Below are 22,433 nucleotides of genomic sequence, written 5' to 3' on the forward strand. Positions count from 1 at the left end.
GAGAACAGGGCTTTACAGAGGAGAACAGGGAGAATGGGGGAGAACAGGGGGTTACAGGGGAGAACAGGTAGAATGGGGGAGAACAGGGGGTTACAGGGGAGAACAGGGGAGAACAGGGAGAACAGGGGAGAACAGGGGGTTATAGGGGAGAACAGAGAGAATGGGGGAGAACATTGGCTTACATGGGAGAACAGGGAGAATGGGGAGAACAGGAGAGAACAGGGGAGAACAAGGGGTTACATGAGAGAACAGGGGAGAACGGGTGAGAACAGTTGGGAACAGGGGAGAACGGGTGAGAACAGGGGAGAACGGGTGAGAACAGTTGGGAACAGGGGGAAATGGGTTGGACCAGGGGAGAACGGGTGAGAACAGGGGAGAACGGGTGAGAACAGTTGGGAACAGGGGGGAATGGGTTGGACCAGGGGAGAACGGGTGAGAACGGGTGAGAACAGTTGGGAACAGGGGGGAATGGGTTGGACCAGGGGAGAACGGGTGAGAACAGGGGAGAACGGGTGAGAACAGTTGGGAACAGGGGGGAATGGGTTGGACCAGGGGAGAACGGGTGAGAACAAAAGCAGAGGGTGCGTTGCCGAGTGACGATGTCAAAATAACACAATGGGGGCGTCTGATAAATTCATGTGGCGAGTATCCATTCCCTCTTCGTACACAGCCGCTGTCACTATGAGCCATCTAACTGCGGCTACCTCTGTGAGCTGGCCTGAAAAATAAAGGACCTTACTCATGGTCTGGGACTGGTTGATAAAGACAGGGGAGAGGGGGACAGCCCTGGGTACTTTGAGGGGATGAAAAGGCGATGTGAGTGCAGAGCAGCGAGGATAAAACAATGGCTACAAGCTGTAATGAGTCTGAGCGACATACTGACTTTAGCGACTTCACAGCACGGCTGCTTAGGGAGGTTCTCTTAAGCTTTCATGTAGACTGGGAAATGGTGACGCTATCAAGCAAACGGCCACACTCAAGACAAACGGTGAACAAAATGGCTCTGTGGAGAATATAATGTTGCATTGTTCTAGGGAATTTCAAGGGAAAGTATACAAAATACCAATTCCCTATTCACGCCAGTGGCACTTGTCAGCCAATGACAGGTCTGGAAGGACCTGAGTGAATGTCAATGGTTGTGAAGACCAAATCAAGTGTGATTGATTGACAGATGTCACAAGGTGTGCAGTGGTATGGCCATTATGACAGATGGGTTCATTGATTGATTGGTGCCTGAGCTGTATGGTCAAATGTACTGTCCTCTTGACACCCTATCAGCTGAATTCAACAGCTTAAGAGATAGTAACTTCAAAATAGGCTGGACATAGAGACAGAGGGGGACAAGGACAACATGATTTTCTTGTTCATTTGGGTTGAGTCGTTTTTGGTTGATGTCCTGTACCTAGCTTTATGGTGGCGCACTCAATGCTTTCAGGCTAACTTTCCCAACACAAACTCTATGGGAAGAAATGTGACACAATCCTCTTTCATTCCTAAGAGAAATGTTGATGGAACTACGAACCTCCGTCCAGGCTGCGCGACATGATGTAGCGCTTGCTGGTGGAGCGCTCGAAGCGGGGCGCCGGACGGACGATCTGGGAGCTGGCTCGTCGCGTCTGGGCCTGGGTTCTCCCACTGTATCGGAACTTAGAGCCCAGATTTAGGAACTTCTTGGGGGGAGTTTCTGGAGACACCAACCTAGAGGACAGGGAGGAATGGTGAGGTCAGGAGAACAAGGACGAGGTCAAGAAAGCCACACTATTACAGCAGGGATAGAAAAATGATCCTGGAGGGAAGCAGGGCATGCAGGCTTTTACTCCAACCCAGCGTGAAGATAATCAAGACAATATACAATAGCTATAAATTTACTTTCAAAACCCTCCACTGAAATGGCAGATGTCTACACGTTGAGGTGGTGGCCCAGGTCTCACCTGAAAAAAGTGTGGTGCTCCACGCAGACTTTCCATAGTCTCTTGGCCGCCCGATGGTTGGGGAGCTTGAACCCGATGGTGCTTTCAAACTGCTCAAACTGACAGCAAAACGTACAGAAAACACACACACACACACACGTCATTCTATGTGATGTCATTCTATGTGATGTCATTATATGTGATGTCATTCTATGTGATGTCATTCTATGTGATGTCATTCTATGTGATGTCATTCTATGTGATGTCATTATATGTGATGTCCTTCTATGTGATGTCATTCTATGTGATGTCATTCTATGTGATGTCATTCTATGTGATGTCATTCTATGTGATGTCATTCTATGCAATGCCATTCTATGTGATGTCATTCTATGCAATGCCATTCTATGTGATGCCATTCTACATACATGAAACAGGATAGGGACACTTCTTTCATGTTAGGAGGGCCATGCTGACATGCTTACCTCTCCGGGGCGTATTTTGATGTAGAAATTATTCCTTTTATAGGAGATCTTGAGGACCTTGGGCCATGCGAACCTGTTGATGCGCAGGCGGTCACGGTAGATCAGAAGACCGCTAGAGCACACGCCCAACATGATCTCAACACCCTCAGAATCCTGGGAAGGACCGGCAGGAACACACACCGTGGTCAACAACTTGACACTACTCAAACTACACTTTTTATTTGATTCTTTATTGCAAAATTCCTGAAACATCTGCAAACTGGTATAAAAAAAAAAACAGGGAACTTTGGGAAAGTTTCTGGAATGTTGCAACTCAAACTAGTTTCACATTGAGGTAGCCTGGGTGTCAGTCAGTTTGGGCTTGACTCAACACACTTTTTGGATGTTGTCCTCAGTTTACTGTCGGCAGGGCTGGTCAACTCCATGCCTAAAGGGCCAAAGGGCTTTTCTTTACCATTGAATGATGAACGTTACTAATTGACCCAGAGAGTCCAGAGGTGTTTCGGCCCTCCAGGCCTGGTGTTAAACGGGCCTGTTCTACAGTATGTCCACTCTTTACTAGACTCCTATACCAAGTGGAAATAAGAGAGCATCCTCTTTTATTTCTTATTTCTCCTGTTTTTTATTAGTGTTTTTTTAATATACTTTTTAAAATATTGTTGGGTAGGGCTTGCAAGTTCAGCATTTAACTGTTCTTGTGCATGTGACAAATAAAATGTGTACATGATAACAGGAAAGTAGTTGACTAATGCCAAAACAAACTGAAAACCAGGCAAAAAAAGGTTTCTTGATTGTAAAAACACCACCACTTTCTCCCACAAGATAGACGGCTTAAGACAACTGGCGATACAGCAAGCCATTTACAAAGCATTTCTCAATGACGGATTCAAATTAGCTTTGTAATTTATGAGAGCTATCATGAGAGCTGTTGTAATGTCGACGGACATATTTCACCGAAACCAAGAACTCAAGAGACAAGAAATGGACTTACATTAACAGAAACCAATTATTTATCCTAAAACTATCTATTTTCACAACTCCCACTTTCACTAGTGATATATCTGGCTTTATAGCCAGGAGCAGGTCTTGGGCTCTTTCTCAATTGCCTAAAAATTCTGTCCTCTCCTCTTCTCCTTCATTGCACTGATCTGAAAGAAGTGACCAGGTGAAAGAAGTGACCAGGTGAAAGAAGTGACCAGGTGAAAGAGGTGACCAGGTGAAAGAGGTGACCAGGTGAAAGAAGTGACCAGGTGAAAGAAGTGACCAGGTGAAAGAGGTAACCAGGTGAAAGAAGTGACCAGGTGAAAGAAGTGACCAGGTGAAAGAGGTGACCAGGTGAAAGAAGTGACCAGGTGAAAGAAGTGACCAGGTGAAAGAACCGACCAGGTGAAAGAAGTGACCAGGTGAAAGAAGTGACCAGGTGAAAGAACCGACCAGGTGAAAGAAGTGACCAGGTGAAAGAAGTGACCAGGTGAAAGAACCGACCAGGTGAAAGAAGTGACCAGGTGAAAGAACCGACCAGGTGAAAGAAGTGACCAGGTGAAAGAAGCGACCAGGTGAAAGAACCGACCAGGTGAAAGAAGTGACCAGGTGAAAGAGGTGACCAGGTGAAAAAAGTGACCAGGTGAAAGAAGTGACCAGGTGAAAGAACCGACCAGGTGAAAGAAGTGACCAGGTGAAAGAACCGACCAGGTGAAAGAAGTGACCAGGTGAAAGAAGCGACCAGGTGAAAGAACCGACCAGGTGAAAGAAGTGACCAGGTGAAAGAGGTGACCAGGTGAAAAAAGTGACCAGGTGAAAGAAGTGACCAGGTGAAAGAAGTGACCAGGTGAAAGAACCAACCAGGTGAAAGAACCGACCAGGTGAAAGAAGTGACCAGGTGAAAGAAGTGACCAGGTGAAAGAACCAACCAGGTGAAAGAACCGACCAGGTGAAAGAAGTGACCAGGTGAAAGAGGTGACCAGGTGAAAGAAGTGACCAGGTGAAAGAACCGACCAGGTGAAAGAAGTGACCAGGTGAAAGAAGCGACCAGGTGAAAGAAGTGACCAGGTGAAAGCCAGTCTAATGATGATCTTCCACCATCTTGTTTTTACCTGTCACGTTCCAATCAGTGCAGATGAAGTTAAGGAGACGAGGGGAGCACAGATTTTGAAGAGAATTTAAAGAGCACACTGATGTACTTGTCTTAGCTATGTAAATGTGTACTGAACACAAATAGAAATGCAACATGCAACATTTTTAAAAGATTTTAATGAGTTACAGTTCATAGAAGGAAATCAGTCAACTGAAATTCATTAGGCCCTAATCTATACATTTCACATGACTGGGCAGGGACGCAGCCATGTGTGGGCCTGTGAGGGCATAGGCCCACCCACTTTAGAGCCAGGCCCAGCCATTCAGAATGACCCCCCCCCCCCCCCCCATCCCCCGCACACACAGATATTTTAATGAACATTAAAATATCTGGCAACAGCTCTGTTGGACTTTACTGCAGTCAGCATGCCAATTGCACACTCCCCCAAAACGTGAATCATCTGTTGCATTGTGTTGTGTGACAAAACTGCACATTTTAGAGAGGACTTTATTTGTCCCCAAGCACAAGGTGAACCTGTGTAATGATCATTCTGTTTAATTCGCTTTGTGATATGCCACATCTGTCGGGTGGATGGAATATCTTGGCAAAGGAGAAATGCTCACTAACAGGGATGTAAACATATTTGTGCACAACATTGCATAGCGTTTATATTTTTGTTTAGTTCAGGGTAGTAATGAGCAACACTCAGGTATGTTCAGCTGTGTTGCACTATGAACTGTGTTCCAGTTTCATAGATGCTGAAGGTCTACAATGCAGCAGGAAGCATTTTGTCTAAACTTTCATTCGCACACCGCAATATGATGGCATTGCAAGGCCAGTGAATGTAATGGTGATGGAGGAGTCTATCACTCATAAGGCAAAGCCTATGACTGCAGTGACATCTACTCTGGTCTAAAATCTAATGCCATGTTCCAATTTTCACACTAGCATACCACCTGAAATGCATTCCTGATTGCTTCATTCCAAGTGGCATGTTAGTGTGGATATTGGAACGTAGCCTATGTGGGGCTAAGTTGGCAGATACTAGTCACATGACATCACGATGATGAGGCCTTCCCCAAAAGGTCTTGAAGTCTGCAGATCAACACAGTCGTGGTGTCACAGAGCAGATGGGGGGACAGAGGGGGTCCACAACTCCCTGTGAGTGGGATATATATGCACTGGGGATATGAAGGGTGGGGGGGTGATGTCCTATACCTCACAACAGCCACCTAAGAGACTACAACTACAGGCATCCACAATGTCAACTCGAAACTGTGGTGAGCCAACCCCACAGCTCCAAACAATGGACTCTAACAGGTCATGCACGAAGACAGGGGTTTTCAGACAGGGACACATGTAACATACATGTAACTCTACATACACACAAACAAAATGCAAGCCTTACCTCGCCCTTAGCTGGAGACAAGCACTCAAACAGGCTTCCTACCAACTAGGACATTCAGTAAGAATAAGAAAACACAATCATAGGCTGTTCTGACCAGAGGGAAGGTTTCCATGCTATCAGTGTGATCTCTTATTTGGTTATTAACGCAAATCTGAAGTGAAATAGCTGCATGTCATTATTTCATTATTATTATATTTCAAGACAAAACAATATGCTTACTCTATTACACATTTGGTGTGAGGAGGTGAATGGTTTTTCCATCATTGCGTTGATTCACATGAGGTCAGATGATATAACCCAATCAATCGTTGGGTCAGGCTATATATACATGGCTGGCAATGGAATTGTATTATTCTTTTGTGGCATCCAATTGGTAGTTACAGTCTTGTCTCATCGCTGCAACTCCCGTACGGACTCGGGAGAGGCGAAGGTCGAGAGCCGTGCATCCTCCGAAACACAACCCAACCAAGCCGCGCTGCTTCTTGACACAATACTCACTTAACCCGGAAGCCAGTCACATCAATGTGTCATAGGAAACACCGTGCACCTGGCGACCGTGTCAGCGTGCATTGCGCCCGGCCCGCCACAGGAGTCACTGGTGCATTATGGGAAAAGACATCCATGCCGGCCAAACCCTCCCCTAACCCGGACGACGCTGGGCCAATTGTGCGTCGCCTCATGGGTCCCCGGTTGCGGCCAGCTGGGACCGAGCCTGGACTCGAACCTAGAATCTCTAGTGGCACAGCTAGCACTGCGATGCAGTGCCTTAGACCACTGCACCACTCAGGAGAACACGGCAACAGAAATAGAAATGTCCAAACAATATTTCTTTGATGAAGACAAAAATGTGCCATATTTGTAAAAAGCTGAGCTAAGATCTAAAAAAAATAATTTAAAAAACTGTTTCTCCTCTCCTATCGTTCCTTTAGTATAATCTATCTGATACTGGTATTTTATCTGACTGTGCCATTTCCATTCAAATCTATGTTATTTTATCTGAGTTTTTGATTTACTTGGTTACTTGGATTTGGGTAGTTAGTCCTAAAATGTGATCCCCAGCTGACATTGCAAACAACAGAAACAAACAACATAGTTACAAAATAACAATATTCAACACAAAACAGACATTAGCAAGTAATAGGTAGACCATGTCTAGAGAACACACCTCTGATAGGCTAAATTCAGACCATGTCTAGAGAACACACCTCTGATAGGCTAAATTCAGACCATATATAGAGAACACACCTCTGATAGGCTAAATTCAGACCATATATAGAGAACACACCTCTGATAGGCTAAATTCAGACCATATATAGAGAACACACCTCTGATAGGCTAAATTCAGACCATATATAGAGAACACACCTCTGATATGCTAAATTCAGTCCATGTATAGCGAACACACCTCTGATAGGCTAAATTCAGACCATATATAGAGAACACACCTCTGATAGGCTAAATTCAGACCATATATAGAGAACACACCTCTGATAGGCTAAATTCAGACCACATATAGAGAACACACCTCTGATATGCTAAATTCAGACCATGTATAGCGAACACACCTCTGATAGGCTAAATTCAGACCATGTCTAGAGAACACACCTCTGATAGGCTAAATTCAGACCATATATAGAGAACACACCTCTGATAGGCTAAATTCAGACCATATATAGAGAACACACCTCTGATATGCTAAATTCAGACCATGTATAGCGAACACACCTCTGATAGGCTAAATTCAGACCATGTCTAGAGAACACACCTCTGATAGGCTAAATTCAGACCATATATAGAGAACACACCTCTGATAGGCTAAATTCAGACCATATATAGAGAACACACCTCTGATAGGCTAAATTCAGACCATATATAGAGAACACACCTCTGATATGCTAAATTCAGTCCATGTATAGCGAACACACCTCTGATAGGCTAAATTCAGACCATGTATAGCGTACACACCTCTGATAGGCTAAATTCATAAATTTAGTAGCAGGTTAAACTAAACTAAACTAAACTTATTTCTCCTAGACCTAGGTTTTTGAGGTGTCACTGAGAGCAGTACACAACACCATGGACTGGACCTGAAGTGGGTTTTGAGGTGTCACTGAGAGCAGTACACAACACCATGGATTGGACCTGAAGTGGGTTTTGAGGTGTCACTGAGAGCAGTACACAACACCATGGACTGGACCTGAAGTGGGGTTTTGGGGTGTCACTGAGAGCAGTACACAACACCATGGATTGGACCTGAAGGTTCAAACAACAATGATCCAAATGGCTATTGAAGCTGCTGGGGGTCAAAGGGCAGGGAACCAGGCAGCATCATGCAGCTGCTGGGGGTCAAAGGACAGGGAACCAGGCAGCATCATGCAGCTGCTGGGGGTCAAAGGGCAGGGAACCTGGCAGCATCATGCAGGCCATAACAATAGGGCTTTTTCAATTCATGACATGGCAGGCATTTTGAAAAACAACAACAGGGTTGGGGTCAATAACAGGTAGCCTGTTTTGTAAAAGTTGAATTAGGCCACTTTACCTTGGCATGGTGCAGGTCAACTCCGTACATGGACAGCTTCTTCACGTTTTCCAGGAAGTGCATCTCAGCGTCAGCTGGCGTCATTCCTCTGGAGAGACAAAGATACACACAGCTTTTTGTATGGGTTTTTGACAGCTACTTTTGAGACCATGACCTTCTCTTCCATTAGGTCAGACAGATGGACAGACACATGTACAGACCACCAGACTGACTTGTAGTTCTAGAGAGACAGATGAACAGACAACCAGACTGACTTGTAGTTCTAGAGAGACAGACGAACAGACAACCAGACTGACTTGTAGTTCTAGAGAGACAGACGAACAGACAACCAGACTGACTTGTAGTTCTAGACAGACAGACGAACAGACAACCAGACTGACTTGTAGTTCTAGAGAGACAGACGACCAGACTGACTTGTAGTTCTAGAGAGACAGACGAACGGACAACCAGACTGACTTGTAGTTCTAGAGAGACAGACGAACAGACAACCAGACTGACTTGTAGTTCTAGAGAGACAGACAAACAGACAATCAGATTGACTTGTAGTTCTAGAGAGACAGACGAACAGACAATCAGACTGACTTGTAGTTCTAGAGAGACAGACGAACAGACAACCAGACTGACTTGTAGTTCTAGAGAGACAGACGAACAGACAACCAGACTGACTTGTAGTTCTAGTTCTAGAGAGACAGACGAACAGACAACCAGACTGACTTGTAGTTCTAGAGAGACAGACGAACAGACAACCAGACTGACTTGTAGTTCTAGAGAGACAGACGAACAGACAAACAGACTGACTTGTAGTTCTAGAGAGACAGACGAACAGACAATCAGACTGACTTGTAGTTCTAGAGAGACAGACGAACAGACAACCAGACTGACTTGTAGTTCTAGAGAGACAGACGAACAGACAATCAGACTGACTTGTAGTTCTAGAGAGACAGACGAAGAGACAACCAGACTGACTTGTAGTTCTAGAGAGACAGACGAACAGACAACCAGACTGACTTGTAGTTCTAGGCAGACAGATGGACAGACAACCAGACTGACTTCTACACTCTTAGAAAAAAAGGTGCCATCTAGAACCGAAAAGGGCTGTCCCAATAGAACTCTTTGAAGAACCTTTTTGGTACCAGGTAGAAATAACCCTTTTGGTTCCAGCTAGAACCCTTTTGAGTTCCATGCAACACCCTTTCCATAGAAGGTTCTACGTGGAGCCCAAAATAGTTTTACCTGGAACCAAAAAGGGTTCCACCTGGAACCAAAAAGGGTTCTCGTATGGGAACTGATGAAGAACCCTTTCTTCTAAGTGTAGTTCTCAACAGACAGACTAACTTGTAGTTCTTGTGCAGGTCCATGACCTTCTCTTCCAGCTCCTTGGTCTGGTTGGGGGCGAAGCGGAACTCGCTGACGTAGTCCGTCCCAGACTCCTCGAGATCGTAGTCCCCCAACTCTGATTGAACCGTGTAGGATCCCAGCACCGTGTGGGTGGCGAAAGAGCATGGCAGACGCCCAGACACCACGTCATCCCTCAACTGGAGGCACAGGTAATATCTGGAAGGGGAGAGAAAGGGATGAGAGGGCGAGGGACAGATAGAGAGGGGTGGGGAAAGAGAAAGGAGAGTGAGGGATGGAGTTTGTGTCATGAGGAGAGAAAAAAGTGTGAGAAAAAGGGAGAAAAAAGAGAAAGAGAGAAAGAGCGAGAAAGAGGTCAATGGAAATAATGCACACAGGACAGTATTTCATTGATACAAATGTTTAATTTGGTATTATGCTTATATACACTGAGTATACCAACATTACGAACACCTTCCTAATATTAAGGTTCATCCCCCCGGCCTCCCGAGTGGTGCAGTGGTCTAAGGCTAGCTGTGCCACTAGAGATTCTGTGTTCGAGTCCAGGCTCTGTCGCAGCCGGCCACGACCGGGAGACCCATGTGGCGGTGCACAATTGGCTCAGCGTCGTCTGGGTTAGGGGAGTGTTTGGCCGGCAGGGATGTCCTTGTGCCATCGTGCACTAGCGACTCCTGTGGCGGGCCGGGCGCAGTGCACGCTGACACGGTCGCCAGGTGTACCGTGTTTCCTCCGACACATTGGTGTGGCTTGCTTCCGGGTTAAGTGGGCATTGTGTGAAGAAGCAGTGCGGCCTGATTGGGTTGTGTTTAGGAGAACGCACGGCTCTCGACCTTCGCCTCTTCCGAGTCCGTACGGGAAATGCGATAAGACAAGACTGTATCTACCAATTGGATTCCACAAAATTGGGGAGAAAAAGGGGTCAAAATAAATAAACGTTTCATCCCCTTTGCCCTCAGAACAGCCTCAATTCGTCGATTCTACAAGGTGTGGAAAGCATTCCACAGGGATGCTGGCCCATGTTGACTCCAATGCTTCCCACAGCTGAGTCAGGTTGGCTGGATATCATTTGGGTGCTGGATCATTCTTGTTACACAGGGGAAACTATTGAGTGTGAAAAACCCAGCAGCGTTGTAACCGGTGTGACTGGCACCTACTACCATACCCCGTTCAAAGCCACTTCAATCTTTTGTCTTGTCCATTCACCCAAGGCTTAAAAATCCTTCTCTAACCTGTTTACTCTCCTTCATCTACAGTGATTGAAGTTCACCTGGATTCACTTGTTCAGTCTATGTCATGAGAAGAGCAAATGTCCTTAATGTTTTGCATACTCAGTGTATATCCCGAAAGTGGAACTATAGAAAGTGTAACCTTGTAATATCCTCAGACAGCTGGGCAGGGTCTGGAGGGTAGAACTTCACATTGAATGAAAAATTCCAGGCGGCTCCTGCAGTGTACAAAAACAACAATTTCATTGAAATGACCATTAAACAGCAGGAAAAAACCCAGATTGTGCCTTTAAGCCGGAGTAACTAGCATGCTGGCTAACTTTCAAACCACGCAGAGAAATAACGTTCAAAAACTCATATTCTACACACCTCTGATCTGTTTCTTCATCTCCTTGGATTGGTCTAACCAGTTCTGGTTCAAGAGTTCAAGAGGACGGTGTTAATTCACATCAAAACATGTTCAAAACACTAATAATTACACAGAAAAATCAACAAGACAAATTCCACCTTTTGGTTTTCGATGTCCCGGAATGTGATGCCAAAGTAGTCCTTTTCCAGGAGGTTGAGCTGCTCACACACTTTGTCAAATAACACATGGCCTCTCTCCCGTTTCTGCAGATAGAGACAAAACACTTAGATTAACCTACATTATTTTATTCCTGAAATTATACATTGGACAGATGTTTACTGCGGCATACAATTTTTCGGATCTCAAACCCCTCCTAAATGACAACGGCATCCCAACGCACTAAATTGTGATATATTCCTCGCACCGGTTCGGGAGCCGTTTAATGATGGATTGCACTAAAGAAGAGAATCCACACAACTCAACCATGACTCAACTCTCTACAGGGGAAGAAGTCGCCTGTTAAAAAGGGCTCCACTCCCATTTCCCAGCATCACACCATTTTGTGTCACATCATGATGAGTGTCCTAATGTCTGCTACCCTGCCGGGCCCTCGCAGGGTGAGATCCAAGGCTCCCTGCCACCATGATACGCCAACCTGTGAGGCTCCCATTGTTACCTCTAAATAAGCAACATGCCTTAATGCTACGTAAAAACAGTCCAATGAGGTGCTTATACCGAGCCGTGAAAAACTATTTGCCCCCTTTCTGATTTTCTCTTTTTTTTGCATATTTTTGATACTGAATGTTATCAGATCTTCAACCCAAACCTAACATGAGTTTACAAACAAGCCCTCAAAAATAGACTTATTTTATTTATTTAATTGACAAAGTTATGCAAGACCCAATGAGAGAAAGTAATTGCCCCCTTAATAAAACCTTGAGCTGCAATGACTGTAACCAAATGATCAGGAAATATTGTATATATAATCAAATGCTCCTACTGCAGAATTATTTTACACCTGCGACGAAACTGGTATGTCCAAACATGTCACCTTGAAACAGACAAAGATTGTGAGGGTTATTTTGTAGAGTGTTTCTGGAGTAAAAAGCGAACAAGGGTTTCAAAAGGGATATTTGGCTGTCCCCATAGGAGAACCCTTTTTGGTTCCAGGTAGAAACCTTTTTTTGGTTTTTAGGTAGAACTCTTTTGGGTTCCACATAGAACCTTCTGTGGAAAGGGTTCAACATGGAACAGAAACGGGTTCTACCTGGAACCAAAAAGGGTTCTTCAAAGGGCTCTCCTATGGGGGCAGCCGAAGAACCCTTTTCAGTTCTACAATAACACTTTTTTTTCAAAGAGTGTTGCTAGGTTTGTTAAAACTGAGACAAACCAAGTCTTTGCAGCGTACCGTCACATCCCATTGGTCTCAGTTCAAGTGTCTTGACGTCCACAGAAGCCTAAGACTCGGATAATTATCTCTCTCATCACGATCAGAGAGACAAAACTCCTCCAAGAAAAACACATCTGCTCCTTCTGTTGTCACTTCCTCTGAAAGCGTGGGATCAAAATGAATACATTCTTGGGCTACACAGAAGTTGTGCCATTCAAGCCCACAATAAAGTACAAAACAACTGTGTGTGTGTGTGTGTGTGTGTGTGTGTGTGTTTGTGTGTGTGTGTGTGTGTGTGTGTGTGTGTGTGTGTGTGTGTGTGTGTGTGTGTGTGTGTGTGTGTGTGTGTGTGTGTGTGTATGTTTGTGTGTGTGTGTGTGTGTGTGTGTGTGTGTGTGTGTGTGTGTGTGTGTGTGTGTGTGTGTGTGTGTGTGTGTGTGTGTGTGTGTGTGTGTGTGTGTGTGTGTGTGTGTGTGTGTGTGTGTGTGTGTGTGTATGCAGCAAGAAAAATATAGGAGGCAAGAAAATCCCATATTTTTGTAATTGAGGAACATCTTATGGTAGGTCTCAGTGATTTACTGTGAAACGCAGTCAAGCCATTTCCCAGGTCGTAAGGCCTCTTGGGGAGCCACTTAACCACTGTAACTTCATTAAACAATGACCAGTAATAATCTAAGCTTCAGGCAACTGCCAAAATAAAGGAAACACTTGGGGGATACAAAGTATATTGAAAGCAGGTGCTTCCACACAGGTGTGGTTCCTGGGTCAATTAAGCAATTAACATCCCATCATGCTTAGGGTCATGTATAAAACGCCCAGTTACCCACTATTCTGGCTACCACGGCTAGAAGAAGAGACCTCAGGGACTATGAAAGAGGGGTCTCAAAGGAGCATAAGGGGTGTGTGTGTGTGTGTGTGTGTGTGTGTGTGTGTGTGTGTGTGTGTGTGTGTGTGTGTGTGTGTGTGTGTGTGTGTGTGTGTGTGTGTGTGTGTGTGTGTGTGTGTGTGTGTGTGTCTCAGTCACCATACCTCAACCCAATTGAACACTTACAGGAGATTCTGGAGTGGCGTCTGAGACAGCGTTTTCCACCACCATCAACAAAACACCTAATGATGGAATTTCTTGTGAATGGTGACGCATCCCTTCAATAGACTTCCAGACAATTGAAGAATCTATGCCAAGGCACATTGAAGAATCATACTTCCAGACAATTGAAGAATCTATGCAAGGCACATTGAAGAATCATACTTCCAGACAATTGAAGAATCTATGCCAAGGCACATTGAAGAATCATACTTCCAGACAATTGAAGAATCTATGCCAAGGCACATTGAAGAATCATACTTCCAGACAATTGAAGAATCATACTTCCAGACAATTGAAGAATCTATGCAAGGCACATTGAAGAATCATACTTCCAGACAATTGAAGAATCTATGCCAAGGCACATTGAAGAATCATACTTCCAGACAATTGAAGAATCATACTTCCAGACAATTGAAGAATCTATGCAAGGCACATTGAAGAATCATACTTCCAGACAATTGAAGAATCATACTTCCAGACAATTGAAGAATCTATGCAAGGCACATTGAAGCTGTTCTGGCGGCTGGTGGTGGCCCAATGCCATTTAAGACACTCTATGTTAGTGTTTCCTTTATTTTGGCAGTTACCTGTATGTGAATTAGCCTTGGGCAGCCAGCGGCTAACGCTAAAGAACATCCGCTCTCTGCAGCCTCAATTTCCCTTCCAGAAGGAGCACTTCAACGATCTCACTCACTGTCTGAGTGATCAAAACAACATCCCCAAAGCTACAAACAATGTAGCTACTGAACCACAAGGACAAAGAGAGATGGAGAGAAAAACATGTTTTCACTTCCCTAGCCGCCACGTCACTACATCCATTTCTAGGAGTGTTATTGTGGCATTGATGGGGGGCTGATGGATAGTTAATTGGAATGCTGTTTGTGTGGTAGGTCAGAGCACATTGATGAGTCAGACCATTTGGACCAGAAGAAGAGTGGCATGTCACTGCGAGAGTGGAGGGGACGTCATGCCATCATCCCCCTCTCTTTTTATCCCCTCAGTGAACTATCTGTCCCTCTCTCTGTTCTCCACTCTTTTTATCCCCTCAGTGAACTCTGTCTCTCTCTCGCCCCCTCGATCCTTCTCCACTTTCCTCTCTCGCCTCAAGTCTTTCCACTCTCCTCTCTCTTCTTAGCCTTATCTCTTCTTATCACACTTCCCTTTTTACTCTTCTTTCCCCTCTATCCCCCTTCTCTCTTCTGACCTCTATCTCCCTCTTCTCTTCTGACCTTTATCCCCCTCCTCTCTTCTGACCTCTATCCCCCTTCTCTCTTCTGACCTCTATCCCCCCCTCCTCTCTTCTGACCTCTATCCCCCTTCTCTCTTCTGACCTCTATCTCCCTCTTCTCTTCTGACCTTTATCCCCCTCCTCTCTTCTGACCTCTATCCCCCTTCTCTTTTCTGACCTCTAACCCCCTCCTCTAATCCTCTCTTCTGACCTCTATCCCCCTCCTCTCTTCTGACCTCTATCCCCCTCCTCTCTTCTGACCTCTATCCCCCTTCTCTCTTCTGACCTCTATCCCCCTCCTCTCTTCTGACCTCTATCCCCCTCCTCTCTTCTGACCTCTATCCCCCTCCTCTCTTCTGACCTCTATCCCCCTTCTCTCTTCTGATCTCTATCCCCCTCCTCTCTTCTGACCTCTATCCCCCTTCTCTCTTCTGACCTCTATCCCCCTCCTCTCTTCTGACCTCTCTCCCCCTCTCTTCTGACCTCTATCCCCCTTTTCTCTTCCCCTGCCACCTCTCTCTCTTCCCCCCTGCTCCCCCTCACTCCTCCCTCTGCCCCCTCTCTCTTCCCCCTGCCCCCCTCTCTCTTTCCCCTGTCCCCCTCACTCGTCCCCCTGCCCCCCTCACTCGTCCCTCTGCCCCCCTCTCTCTCTTCCCCCTGCCCCCCTCACTCATCCCCCTGCCCCCCTCACTCGTCCCTCTGCCCCCACTCTCTCTTCCCCCTGCCCCCCTCTCTCTCTTCCCCCTGCCCCCCTCACTCGTTCCTCTGCCCCCTCTCTCTCTTCCCCCTTTCGCCTCACTCCTCCCCCTGCCACCTCTCTCTCTTCCCCCCTGCTCCCCCTCACTCCTCCCTCTGCCTCCTCTCTCTTCCCCCTGCCCCCCTCTCTCTCTTCCCCTGCCACCTCTCTCTCTTCCCCCCTGCTCCCCCTCACTGCCCCCCCCCCCCTGCCCCTCTCTCTTCCCCCTGCCACCTCTCTCTCTTCCCCCTGCCACCTCTATCTCTTCCCCCTGCCCCCCTCTCTCTTCCCCCCTGCTCCCCCTCACTCCTCCCTCTGCCCCCTCTCTCCCTCCCCCTGCCCCCCCCTCTCTTCCCCCTGCCCCCCTCACTCGTCCCCCTGCCCCCTCTCTCTCTTCCCCCTGCCCCGATCTCTCTTCCCCCTGCCCCCCTTACTCGTCCCCCTGCCACCTCTCTCTCTTCCCGCCCCCCCTCACTCTTCCCCCTGCCCCCCTCACTCGTCCCCTTGCCCCCCTCACTCGTCCCTCTGCCCCCCTCTCTCTCTTCCCCCTGCCCCCCTCACTCGTCCCCCTGCCCCCCTCTCTCTCTTCCCCCTGCCCCCGCTCTCTTCCCCCTTGCCCCTCACTCCTCCCCCTGCCCCCCCACTCTCTTCCCCCTGCCCCCGCTCTCTTCCCCCTTGCCCCTCACTCCTCCCCCTGCCCCCCCACTCTCTTCCCCCTGCCCCCCTCTCTCTTCCCCCTGCTCTCTTCACCCTGACCCCTCTCTCTCTTCCCCCTGCCCCCGCTCTCTTCACCCTGCCCCCTCTCTCTCTTCCCCTGCCACCTCTCTCTCTTCCCCCCTGCTTCCCCTCACTCCTCCCTCTGCCCCCTTTCTCTCTTCCCCTGCCACCTCTCTCTCTGCCCCCTGCTCCCCCTCACCCCCCCCCTCTGCCCCCTCACCCCCCCCCCCTCTGCCCCCTCTCTCTTCCCCCTGCCCCCTCTCTCTTCCCCCTGCCACCTCTCTCTCTTCCCCCTGCCCCCCTCTCTCTTCCCCCTGCTCCCCCTCACTCCTCCCTCTGCCCCCTCTCTCTTCCCCCTGCCACCTCTCTCTCTTCCCCCTGCCCCCCTCTCTCTTCCCCCTGCTCCCCCTCATTCCTCCCTCTGCCCCCTCTCTCCCTCCCCCTGCCCCCCTCTCTCTTCCCCCTGCCACCTCTCTCTCTTCCCCCTGCCACCTCTCTCTCTTCCCCCTGCCCCCCTCTCTCTTCCCCCTGCTCCCCCTCATTCCTCCCTCTGCCCCCTCTCTCCCTCCCCCTGCCCCCCTCTCTCTTCCCCCTGCCCCCTCACTCGTCCCCCTGACCCCTCTCTCTCTTCCCCCTGCCCCCGCTCTCTTCACCCTGCCCCCTCTCTCTCTTGCCCCTGCCCCCTCTCTCTCTTCCCCTGCCACCTCTCTCTCTTCCCCCCTGCTCCCCCTCACTCCTCCCTCTGCCCCCTCTCTCTTCCCCCTGCCACCTCTCTCTCTTCCCTTGCCACCTCTCTCTCTTCCCCCCTGCTCCCCCTCACTCCCCCCTCTGCCCCCTCTCTCTTCCCCCTGCCCCCTCTCTCTTCCCCCTGCCACCTCTCTCTCTTCCCCCTGCCCCCCTCTCTCTTCCCCCTGCTCCCCCTCACTCCTCCCTCTGCCCCCTCTCTCCCTCCCCCTGCCCCCCTCTCTCTTCCCCCTGCCCCCTCTCTCTTCCCCCTGCCCCCTCTCTCTCTTCCCCCTGCCCCGATCTCTCTTCCCCCTGCCCCCCTCTCTCTCTTCCCCCTGCCCCCCTCTCTCCCTCCCCCTGCCCCCCTCTCTCTTCCCCCTGCCCCCTCTCTCTTCCCCCTGCCCCCTCTCTCTCTTCCCCCTGCCCCGATCTCTCTTCCCCCTGCCCCCCTCTCTCTCTTCCCCCTGCCCCCCTCTATCTTCCCCCCTGCTCCCCCTCACTCCTCCCTCTGCCCCCTCTCTCCCTCCCCCTGCCCCCCTCTCTCTTCCCCCCTGCTCCCCCTCATTCCTCCCTCTGCCCCCTCTCTCCCTCCCCCTGCCCCCCTCTCTCTTCCCCCTGCCCCCTCTCTCTTCCCCCTGCCACCTCTCTCTCTTCCCCCTGCCACCTCTCTCTCTTCCCCCTGCCCCCCTCTCTCTTCCCCCTGCTCCCCCTCATTCCTCCCTCTGCCCCCTCTCTCCCTCCCCCTGCCCCCCTCTCTCTTCCCCCTGCCCCCTCTCTCTTCCCCCTGCCACCTCTCTCTCTTCCCCCTGCCACCTCTCTCTCTTCCCCCTGCCCCCCTCTCTCTTCCCCCCTGCTCCCCCTCATTCCTCCCTCTGCCCCCTCTCTCCCTCCCCCTGCCCCCCTCTCTCTTCCCCCTGCCCCCTCACTCGTCCCCCTGACCCCTCTCTCTCTTCCCCCTGCCCCCGCTCTCTTCACCCTGCCCCCTCTCTCTCTTGCCCCTGCCCCCTCTCTCTCTTCCCCTGCCACCTCTCTCTCTTCCCCCCTGCTCCCCCTCACTCCTCCCTCTGCCCCCTCTCTCTTCCCCCTGCCACCTCTCTCTCTTCCCTTGCCACCTCTCTCTCTTCCCCCTGCTGCTCCCCCTCACTCCTCCCTCTGCCCCCTCTCACCCCTGCCCCCCTCTCTCTTCCCCCTGCCCCCTCTCTCTCTTCCCCCTGCCCCGATCTCTCTTCCCCCTGCCCCCCTCTCTCTCTTCCCCCTGCCCCCCTCTATCTTCCCCCCTGCTCCCCCTCACTCCTCCCTCTGCCCCCTCTCTCCCTCCCCCTGCCCCCCTCTCTTCCCCCTGCCCCCCTCACTCGTCCCCCTGCCCCCTCTCTCTTCCCCCTGCCATCTCTCTTCCCCCTGCCCCCCCCCCCCCCCACCCACCCACATCTCTCCTCTGTCCTCTCTGCTGGGAACAGAGCCAGTCAATTATCACTGCAGCACATTAAGCCCGGGGCCACACCCCTCTCTCCGCCGTGTCACATTCCCATGGCCACCAACACCAAGCGACCAACCGAACGACTGGGCCAACCGGCCACAATGCTCTATCATCTTTTTCCATTGGACGTTCTGACTAATCTGTCTAAATCCAGCCTAGGGCTCAAACTGCACTAAGTAGATTGGTTTCTCTCCAGTTTTTGTCTGACAGAGTTTGCTGGAAGCTACAGAACAGAGTCTCTGGAGACAAAACATTAAATATATAGGACAGGACAGATTTATACAGAGTGACGGATAACGTCTGCTTAGAAGCAAAACGTCAAATTGACCCCAAAAGCTCTGTCTCTAGACGTGGTGGGGGCAGGGGTGTTTATCAATGTAAACAGACAGTATTAGGTCTAAGGGGTGTTTATCAATGTAAACAGACAGTATTAGGTCTAAGGGGTGTTTATCAATGTAAACAGACAGTATTAGGTCTAAGGGGTGTTTATTTTAAATGTAAACAGACAGTATTAGGCAGGGGTGTTTATCAATGTAAACAGACAGTATTATTAAGGGGTGTTTATCAATGTAAACAGACAGTATTAGGTAAGGGGAGTTTATCAATGTAAACAGACAGTATTAGGTCTAAGGGGGTTTATCAATGTAAACAGACAGTATTTTAAGGGGTGTTTATCAATGTAAACAGACAGTATTAGGTCTAAGGGGTGTTTATCAATGTAAACAGACAGTATTAGGTCTAAGGGGTGTTTATCAATATAAACAGACAGTATTAGGTCTAAGGGGTGTTTATCAATGTAAACAGACAGTATTAGGTCTAAGGGGTGTTTATCAATGTAAACAGACAGTATTAGGTCTAAGGGGTGTTTATCAATGTAAACAGACAGTATTAGGTCTAAGGGGTGTTTATCAATGTAAACAGACAGTATTAGGTCTAAGGGGTGTTTATCAATGTAAACAGACAGTATTAGGTCTAAGGGGTGTTTATCAATGTAAACAGACAGTATTAGGTCTAAGGGGTGTTTATCAATGTAAACAGACAGTATTAGGTCTAAGGGGAGTTTACTGTTTAAAGCAGAGTCAAATCCATAGTCTTTAATTATGTTAAGATCAGAGAATACAGGAAATAGAAGGAAGAGCCATGCATATAGATGAGCTTCTAACAGAACAATACGATTCATGTCCACCCATCCTGTAAACTGGTGAATTTGTAGAAGGAAAGGTCATTGAGTCAGCATGATAAAAAATAACCTCAAGCCAACTTGTATTTTTCAGGGTTCATCTGTCAAAGAGATCTCAGTCTCAGTATGACTCCCTGATAAAATAAAGAGATCTCAGTCTCAGTATGACTCCCTGATAAAATAAAGAGATCTCAGTCTCAGTATGACTCCCTGATAAAATAAAGAGATCTCAGTCTCAGTATGACTCCCTGATAAAATAAGAAGATCTCAGTCTCAGTATGAGTAAAATAAAGAGATCTCAGTCTCAGTATGACTCCCTGATAAAATAAAGATATCTCAGTCTCAGTATGACTCCCTGATAAAATAAATAGATCTCAGTCTCAGTATGACTCCCTGATAAAATAAAGAGATCTCAGTCTCAGTATGACTCCCTGATAAAATAAAGAGATCTCAGTCTCAGTATGACTCCCTGATAAAATAAAGAGATCTCAGTCTCAGTATGACTCCCTGATAAAATAAAGAGATCTCAGTCTCAGTATGACTCCCTGATAAAATAAAGAGATCTCAGTCTCAGTATGACTCCCTGATAAAATAAAGAGATCTCAGTCTCAGGATGACTCCCTGATAAAATAAAGAGATCTCAGTCTCAGTATGACTCCCTGATAAAATAAAGAGATCTCAGTCTCAGTATGACTCCCTGATAAAATAAAGGTTAAATAAAGAAATATCAGTGAGACTAACTTTGATACACTAAGGTCCTGCCGTCTCTGACCACTCCATCTCTATCCCTGGTGAACTCTGCCACACACACACACACACACACACACACACACACACACACACACACACACACACACACACACACACACACACACACACACACACAGTACATCCCCACATACATACACTCAAACCCATCCCACCACACACACCAACCCACCTACTGTTTCACAACCAGCCATGATTGGGAGTCCCATAGGGCGGCGCACAATAGGCCCAGCGTCGTTAGGGTTTGGCCAGTGAAGGCCGTCATTGTAAATAGGAATTTGTTCTTAACTGACTTACCTGGTTAAATAAAAGTGAAATAATTTTAAATAAATAAAAACCTACCTCCTAAACTCCTCTCCCCAAACAGCGAAACAAACCCACCTCCACCATGCAGGTGTAGGCGGAGCCATCAAGCAGGGTGACCTTGCACTGCATGTTCCTGGCGCTGCGGACACTCCGTCCTCCACCGGGAGACCTGGACAGCTTACTGGTGGACGACCTGTACGAGGTCCTGTCCTCCTCCGCCTGCGATGGCTCCAGCTGATTCCCCTGTGGGACCACGCCTCCCTCCGCTCTCTCGTCGCCGTTCTGGACAGGGGGGCACGTGTTTTAACACAGCGCCGTGGGCATGTTGAAGAGCTATGATTATGATCATGTGTTGTTTTGGACCAAACATGCTGTGACACGAATGGTGAAGTGGAATAAATAGTTGGTTTGCCGGATAAATCTGACAGGAAAGTTCAGAGAAAATATTTGGACACTTGTTTATTATCATGTGGGTGTTTGATATTGTATCAAATGTTTATGTGACTTCCATTCAAATTCAACCATTTAAATCGAATATAAAAGCCTTTTCCTAATTCACTTCCTGTATGACGATGACGGTGCGTATTTTGTGGGTGTGGCTAACCTGCTCTTTCCTGACAGGCGTGCTGTGGGCGGCAGCCGGGGGAAAAGAGTCCGCCTCCAGTGGCGGAGCCGCACTGACCTCCTGCTGGTCCGCGCTAGACTCTGAATTTGGTTCTGTCGTCATGGCGATTCACCCTACGACACAGGAAATAAAAACACACAACATGAGACGGGAGAATTTGGACGGAGAAAACAGGTACAACACATTGCCCTTATACAACTCGTTTATAAGAATACGCTATAATAATAAACTGAATACTCTGTGCATAGATTCAAAATGACAGCTTACGCTCTTAGATATAAAGTGCTACCTGAAACAGAAAGGGTTCTTCGGGCTGTCCCCATAGGATAACCCTTTGAAGAACCCTTTTTGGTTCCAGATAGAATCGTTTTGGTTCCAAGCAGAACCCTTTTGAGTTACAAAAGGTTTCCACATAGGGTTCAACATGGAACCCAAAGAGTTCTACCTGGAACCAAAAAAAGTTATCCTATGGGGACAGCTGAAAGAACCCTTTCGGAACCCTTTTATCTAAGAGTGTACAGCAATGCAGGGATATCATCATATTGACAACCACCACATCGTCCATCTGAGGAGCACTTCCTTATGTGTCGAAAGATGAATATGGGATAAATCAAGAACAACCTGCATGAAGTACAATTCCTCCCTGCCAATGCCAAACATATCTAGGGCAGCTGCCATGATAATAAACACTTGATGTGAAAGTCAGCATTGATTTGACTACTGATGTATTTGACAGATCTTCAAGGTTGAAACAGAGGTGCCACTACAGTTCTTCTCTCTGTAATAAAGCTTGTTTGAGACAGCAGTGATTAAACTGTGATTAAAATGATTGAAGAGTTGTGAGAA

General features: G+C 48.0%; 1 protein-coding gene across 16 annotated transcripts in view; it reads right to left on the reverse strand.

Annotated features, from left to right (window-relative positions):
• The window catches only part of LOC139420190 (band 4.1-like protein 3), a 129,030-nt gene that overhangs the window by 51,811 nt on the left and 54,786 nt on the right, over positions 1-22,433 (reverse strand). For 10 of the 16 annotated variants that reach the window (XM_071170003.1, XM_071170002.1, XM_071169995.1 and 7 more), the window contains exons 2-12: positions 21,567-21,700; positions 21,038-21,244; positions 11,506-11,610; positions 11,368-11,410; positions 11,141-11,216; positions 9,752-9,970; positions 8,417-8,504; positions 5,878-5,922; positions 2,396-2,548; positions 1,932-2,029; positions 1,523-1,698 (exon numbers count right to left, since the gene is read on the reverse strand). In XM_071170003.1, the coding sequence (XP_071026104.1) occupies positions 1,523-1,698; positions 1,932-2,029; positions 2,396-2,548; positions 5,878-5,922; positions 8,417-8,504; positions 9,752-9,970; positions 11,141-11,216; positions 11,368-11,410; positions 11,506-11,610; positions 21,038-21,244; positions 21,567-21,689 (1,333 nt within the window). In that variant the 5' untranslated portion in view covers positions 21,690-21,700. The remainder of the gene's footprint in view (positions 1-1,522; positions 1,699-1,931; positions 2,030-2,395; positions 2,549-5,877; positions 5,923-8,416; positions 8,505-9,751; positions 9,971-11,140; positions 11,217-11,367; positions 11,411-11,505; positions 11,611-21,037; positions 21,245-21,566; positions 21,701-22,433) is intronic. The other 6 variants (XM_071170000.1, XM_071169994.1, XM_071170001.1 and 3 more) reach the window with 3 other exon arrangements.

This window comes from Oncorhynchus clarkii, chromosome 11, assembly GCF_045791955.1.
Source record: "Oncorhynchus clarkii lewisi isolate Uvic-CL-2024 chromosome 11, UVic_Ocla_1.0, whole genome shotgun sequence".
Classification (NCBI taxonomy): domain Eukaryota; kingdom Metazoa; phylum Chordata; class Actinopteri; order Salmoniformes; family Salmonidae; genus Oncorhynchus; species Oncorhynchus clarkii.